The 6,153-nt window shown below is 52.1% G+C and overlaps 2 protein-coding genes across 3 annotated transcripts in view; both read left to right on the forward strand.

Moving 5' to 3' along the window:
• LOC113210980 (heterogeneous nuclear ribonucleoprotein H) overlaps positions 1–2,564 on the forward strand; it is an 11,074-nt gene extending 8,510 nt beyond the window's left edge. For both annotated transcript variants that reach the window (XM_026429197.2, XM_052264872.1), the window contains exons 6-10: positions 831–1,027; positions 1,114–1,460; positions 1,541–1,660; positions 1,755–1,914; positions 1,998–2,564. In XM_026429197.2, the coding sequence (XP_026284982.1) occupies positions 831–1,027; positions 1,114–1,460; positions 1,541–1,660; positions 1,755–1,914; positions 1,998–2,098 (925 nt within the window). In that variant the 3' untranslated portion in view covers positions 2,099–2,564. The remainder of the gene's footprint in view (positions 1–830; positions 1,028–1,113; positions 1,461–1,540; positions 1,661–1,754; positions 1,915–1,997) is intronic.
• Positions 2,565–3,828: 1,264 nt separating this feature from the next.
• Positions 3,829–6,153, forward strand: part of LOC113218322 (uncharacterized) — a 230,812-nt gene continuing 228,487 nt past the window's right edge. Inside the window, exon 1 of the mRNA XM_052264893.1 lies at positions 3,829–4,051. Coding sequence (XP_052120853.1) covers positions 4,049–4,051 — 3 coding nt within the window. The 5' untranslated portion in view covers positions 3,829–4,048. The remainder of the gene's footprint in view (positions 4,052–6,153) is intronic.

A 6,153-nucleotide genomic window follows, 5' to 3' on the forward strand; every position in this document is an offset into this window, starting at 1 on the left:
TTCTTGCAGAATTTACATCCATCTCAACTTATTCTAGCTGTAGTTAGCTTTGAAGTGTGTTGTGCTGAAAATTTAAGAAAGTTCTATTTCAATACTAGGTGATCAGAGCTATTTTTTTTTGGCTTACCTAATTTAAATAATTCCCTATTCCTTAAATATTTTTCTTCCCTCTCTAATGTCACTTTGCGTATTTATATCTAGATTACATTTGTTATGTTACTATAATGGTCCAAAGTAGCTAATCATGGAAAAAAAACTGTACTGCATGACAAGCATTTTTCAAATGAATATTTCAAATAGATTATTTATATTTTCCATTACTGAATTAATTTCACGAATGATGTATGAAACTTGTTTGAATGTGTGGTTAGTCAGTGCTTCATGATTGTTGCTCATGTTCTCTGTTGAGTGAAAGTCATTTCTTCTATACATGTCACATTGTGAAGTTAAATAGCACTTAATTACTGTAGTACAGTTAATTTGTAACTGTCTTCCAGAGTTGCTTTGATTCCATTTACATCATGCATTTAATTTTGTGACTTTTGTGTTGTGTGCATCAAATGGCAATAGTGTGAAACAAATACTTTGATCAAGAGTTTTTATTTGTGCCTATTTATATTTAATGATGCACCTGCATAATTGCATTGCTTTTGAACAAGTCTGATTTAATTTTACAATTCGTTTTGCAACACATTATTTTATTGCCCTGACTACCATTATTTTCACAACATATCATGCAAATGCATTCATTGCTTTTGTAGATAAAGTGCTGTGAGAGATGGGCTTGCAGTAGTTTGCCGATGGATTTTGATTTTGATTGTTTTATTCAGGTACATCGAGATTTTCCGCAGCAGCTTAGCGGAAGTGCGCGCTGCCATTGGGCCAAAAATGCGACCCATGGTCTCTGGACCATTCAGTAACAGACCAGCCCCCTACGACCGCAACGACCGCTTCGGTGGTGCGAACCGTTTTAACAACATGGGCAGAGGCGGCTCTGGCGGACCCGGAGGCCGCTCCTTTAAGAGCGGTAAGTGTCGCAGCCTGAAGTTTCCTATCCTAATCCTGTCGTCCTTCCGTAACTTTTGATTCTTAACTCGTCTATGTTTCTCTCAGACTTTGGCGGGTTCAATGACGACGGCCCAGGCCCATGGGGCAGGTGGGGCAACGGCGGCGGTATGGGCGGCGGCATGGGAGGCGGTATGCGCGGGGGCGGCGGCGGCGGTATGGGAGGAGGTATGGGCGGCGGAATGGGAGGCGGCATGGGCGGAGGTATGGGAGGCGGCATGGGCGGCGGCATGGGCATGAAGCCCGGCGGCTATGGCGGCCCAGGCGGCATGAGCAGAAACGGCAACTGGAGCAGTGGCGGCGGCGGTGGTGGCGGCGGCGGCGGTGGCAATGGTGGACACAACATCCACATGAGAGGCCTGCCCTTCCGTGCCACTCAATCTGACATTGCCGAGGTTAGTTCTTAATACTTCGAAAAAATCGTTTCTCTCTGTGGGCTCAATCTAAATTTTTTCCCGCCTCCTTGTGTTCGTAGTTCTTCAGACCGCTGGTTCCAGTCAGTATCAGACTAGTTTATGACAACAGTGGAAGAGCATCCGGTGAAGCTGACGTTGAATTCGCTACGCACGATGATGCTGTCAAAGCCATGTCAAAGGTACTGTATCTTTGTCTACACATGTGTCTTTTAATCTGTCTTTTTGTAACGTCGACCTTTATATCTCATTTGATTTTTTGTCTATCCTCTTCAGGACAAGAGCAACATGCAGCATCGCTACATTGAACTGTTCCTCAACTCCTCGCCCAGCCCACCAATGGGCGGTGGTGGTGGTGGTGGCGGCGGTGGCGGCGGTGGCTTCAACAGCATGGGAGGCGGAGATGGAGGCTTTGGAGTCGGCAGTGGTGGTTTCGGTAAGTTCCACAGTTTCGTCGTTGTATCTGTAAAATTTTTGTTTTGTGTGACCGATTTTCTTATCTGATCGTGTTCAAATCAGGTGGCCCGAGCAGCAACTTCAACAGAGGATTCTCTGGAGGTGGCGGCGGAGGAATGGGTTTCAACAGTCCCATGGGGGGAGGCGGCGGTTACAACTTTTAAAAGAGGAATACCAAGTACCTAATTTGTGGCGTATGTTCACAGTTAAAATCAGAATATAAATTATTTAAGAGATTCTTTTTCTTCTTTATTTCTGTGCGCATGTTTGATGGAATCATTAAGTATTAGGAAAGCTTGATCAATAACTGCAAAGTTTATTACTGTAAAGTGTTTCACGGACGTGTTGTTAAATGTATCAACTTTGTTTGCTTAGTTTATGTATTGTAGCCCAAAGGCAGACAATGGGCATTTATTCCAAGTCCTTATGTAATATGTCATAAATGTCGGCTCCTTTTTATAAGAGTAAGATTAGCATTTATTATTATTGATTGACCCCCTAAGTTGTATTACTTGAAGGCGAGTTGTTTTTTTTCTTTTTTCCTGTGGTAAATCTACATTTATAACTCGTTTTGTACTATGTATTTGTAAGATCATCTTAAACAATAAATCCAAATATTTTTAAAAGTGACACGTACTGCAAAATTCATTTGATTTCTCTTTCCCATACCGGGTCCGATTAACAGTTGGTAAAATGCCCGACCCCATGTTGTTGCATTGAACTCGAAATGGAGGCGATCGCTGCCCCCTAATGGCGCTGGAGGGACGCCCCCGCTCGCCCGGCACACCCTGGTGCGCACCCGTGTAAGCGGCTTACAGGTCCACGGGGCGGGCGCGGGGCCTGGATGGCCTGGACCGTGAGCTGATGCTGGTGGTGGCCGCCCCGGCGCTCCAGCCCCTTGCTCTGCCGCAACGCACCCGGATACTTACCAGGGGTCGGGTAGAGGAGAGGGCTGCTTCGGGGCCCAGGCCGAGAGGCAGGGAATTATCGGGGGACGAAAACTTGGCTCATTTGTGGCGTCGCGGTGGGCCGAGCAGCCCGCGCCAAGGGCATGTGTGTGCCGCGCCACGCCCGGGAGAGGGCTGACGACAACTCGGGGCGCCTGCGCCTATACCTATGGGGTTGTGCAATGGGAATGGCGAGTACCACCGCCACTTTGCTACGTAGTACCAGCCCTCTTATGCGAAAAGGGAAACAGGTAGAGACCCCCGATCTCGAAGTGAGCAGACCTTGTTGCCTAAACCCACGCAACGCACGACACGGCAGTGCGCCCACAGCCCTAAAGCAAATGGTCAGAGGGAGGCGGCGACGTTGTTTCCTCTCTCTTTGCCTACTTTAAGGAGGCCTGTAGAACAGATTGCCTACTCAGCAGGCGGCTCGTTTGGCGTCGCCACCCTCCCCCTCCCTGAGCCGAGGCGCAAGTCGTCATGAGGAGGACCGTGATGGCCGAGTAGCTCGTCTCGCCCGCCCCGTCTTCCCTCCCGTCCGGTAGGCCTGATGTCTCTCGCGGAGTGGCTCCGGTCATCAAACGCGGGACGCGGTGCACGTGAGGGCGTGGCGGGGCGGGGCGGACGGGGCGGGTGCCGTGGGGGATGGCGAACTGGCCCTCCATCTCCATAAACCGGGTGGTCAGCGAGCCGGAGGCCGTTGAGGCTGACACTGTCGGGATGCGCAGCAGGTGCCAAAGAGCGTCTCCCAGGTGAATGAGGTCCCGGCAGGCCCCATAGGCCTTCGTCTCAGCGCAGCACCACGCCCCTCGGCGGAGGGTGCGGCGGCAGTGGCGGGGCGCGGCGCGGCGCTCGGCCCCGCGGTGCAGCGCCGCCCCGGTGCGCCCCCGCGCGCGCCACGCCGCCGCGGCCCGCCCCGTCCTGTCCAGCCCCAGCGCAGCGCCAGTCTCGCGCTGGAAGCCGAGCAGAACGGACCACCCGCCAGAGTGCCGCCCCGCCGCCGCGAGCCGCCCCACTTCGCCGCGCTCACCGCGATCTCGCGCTCGCTATCGCCACCACAACACGGCCATGCGGCCGGCGCGCGCCGCGCTCACCACCGGCGTCAGCTCGCTCACCAGAGGATTACCACCTGCGGCCGGGACCGCGCAGTAGCGGCGGGACGCTGACATGGTGAGCTCGAGCAGGCTGGGACCGGGAACTCATTTTGATAATCATTCCAAATGCCGAAATGCTCATGTTATTAGTTTTGGTGTTCGAAGATCGCTTAGTTGGCCTCCCACGACGAAAAAAATTCACAATAGTGTGCTCAGTCGTATATTATTTAGCAGAAAAGGAACGTGAAGACAGAGGCAAATTGTTAAACTTTTACTCTACGGAACAGAGATTCGTCAAAATCACATCAAAGAGAATGAAAACCAACGGAGGTAAAGTAAGTCGAAAGTGCAACGCGAAGTTGGCGACAACCAAGTTTATGTCACTTTTATGTAATTAAGAAGACTGACATTTTGGCTCGAAATTTTTCATTTCGTTTTGGCGAATTAAGTAGCGGCGCCGCGGGTGACCGTTCAGCAGAGTGGGAAAGTCAGTAGTTTGTGGCAGTGCCGAAAGACAGTCGGCTTATGTCGCCTTCTGGCCGAGAAAGTCCGACCGTTTTTCTCAGAATCATTCGGCAAGTAAAAGGATCCCGGCTCTCGGCGCCTGCGAGGCGCAGGGTAGGCCACTTCGCAGTGCACAAGTGCACTGCAGACAAGATGTTGCCTACCCATCAGGTGCTTTAATGCCAGAGCTTGCATATGGGCTCAACTTGGCAGTTTCTTTGCGGCAAATGACGATGGACGCATGCAACTTGCACGCAGACGTGCATGCAACACAGTTTAACGATGAAAACGGACGGGGTTTTCTGCCCAAACAAACACCTTCACAAGTGCACCGGTGAACTGACCACCATCTGGAGTCTCCAAAAGAGACAAGCAAGAAAGCATGTTTTTCACTTATTTTGTCAACAGCTTAACTTTTAATTTTACGAGATCAAAGGGCGCTTGTTAGTGAGAGATACGCTGCTTGGTAGCTGTCTGCTGGGCATGCACTCGATGGGAGGGACTTTTTTCGCATTGAGTTTTTCGTTGTTAAAAAAATAATTAAAATCAAGGATTTTGCGACGAGTTTAAACGGCCTAGCGTTGATCGTTAGATATTTCCCAAGTGTCTCGTCTAAACGGCGCCTGAGTTAATTTCTATCCAATGTCTTCAAAACCGTTAATTGTCAAATTTTTGTAATGATAAAACAAAATGTTTATGAGGGTGAAGGATTATTTCGGGTGGTGGAGCTGGGTCTCTCGGCGCTCCAGGATGTCGTTTCGAATAGCGGTGTCGACGGGGGAGGGGTGGGGCGCAAAAGGCAAAAAGAAGAGAGCAAGGGAGAGGAGGGAGAGGAGGGGGAGGAGGAGGAGGAGATTTCAGCGAGTCTCGCGGCAATTGCTCGCATGGGAAAGAGATTTGGCGGTAGGGAGTTTGCGCTGCGTCTTGCAAAGTGATTTTCGCTCAAAGGCACGAGAGCATTCTGGAAATTGCACTGCTATTGGTCGCGGTGAGCGTGTGGCTGAGTGCGCCCCTCGGAACGCCCCCCGCCAGCTACTCCCCCCTTCCCCTAGCCACACCGCGACACGTGAGCGCGCCGTGCCGTGCCGCGTGACGAGAGGTGACAGAAAGCCTCCCCCACGCCACCGCTCCGGGCGCGCAAGCGGGGAACAAACTTGGAAGCGAGACTAATATTCGGGACATATATTCCGCCTCGCTTTTGATCCAAACTTTTGCTTTCGATTCACGGCGAAGTTGTAGCAGGGGCCGATCTATCAAATCCATTTTTATTCTTGCCGGATGTCCCATGCCGCCGCCGCCTGCAGGCTCCCTTGGCCCGCACTCCGGGCCCATAGCGGAGGCGCGACAGGGCCGCGTCAACCACGCAGGCGGCGGCTCGTCGAGGTCGAGGGGTCGCGGAGCTCGAAGTCATGTCGGCATATGGACGGCGTCAGCTCGACAGGTATCTTTCTTCGATGTCAATATTAAAACTCGACACGAACAAGTTCTCACTCGGCTCCCGCGCCCCGCCCTCGCGGCTGCGGCTTGACGTGTCGTTCCCGTCGCTGACACACACCACACACCACACACACACCCACCGCTCCACCTCCACCACACCTTCCGTCCCGGCGTCCCGTCCCTCGGTGGACCCCCTCAACCCGAAACGCCCAGTCGAGGCCCGAGCCCCGCGCCCCT

Source organism: Frankliniella occidentalis, unplaced genomic scaffold, assembly GCF_000697945.3.
Source record: "Frankliniella occidentalis isolate FOCC.00 unplaced genomic scaffold, Focc_3.1 Scaffold22, whole genome shotgun sequence".
NCBI lineage: Eukaryota > Metazoa > Arthropoda > Insecta > Thysanoptera > Thripidae > Frankliniella > Frankliniella occidentalis.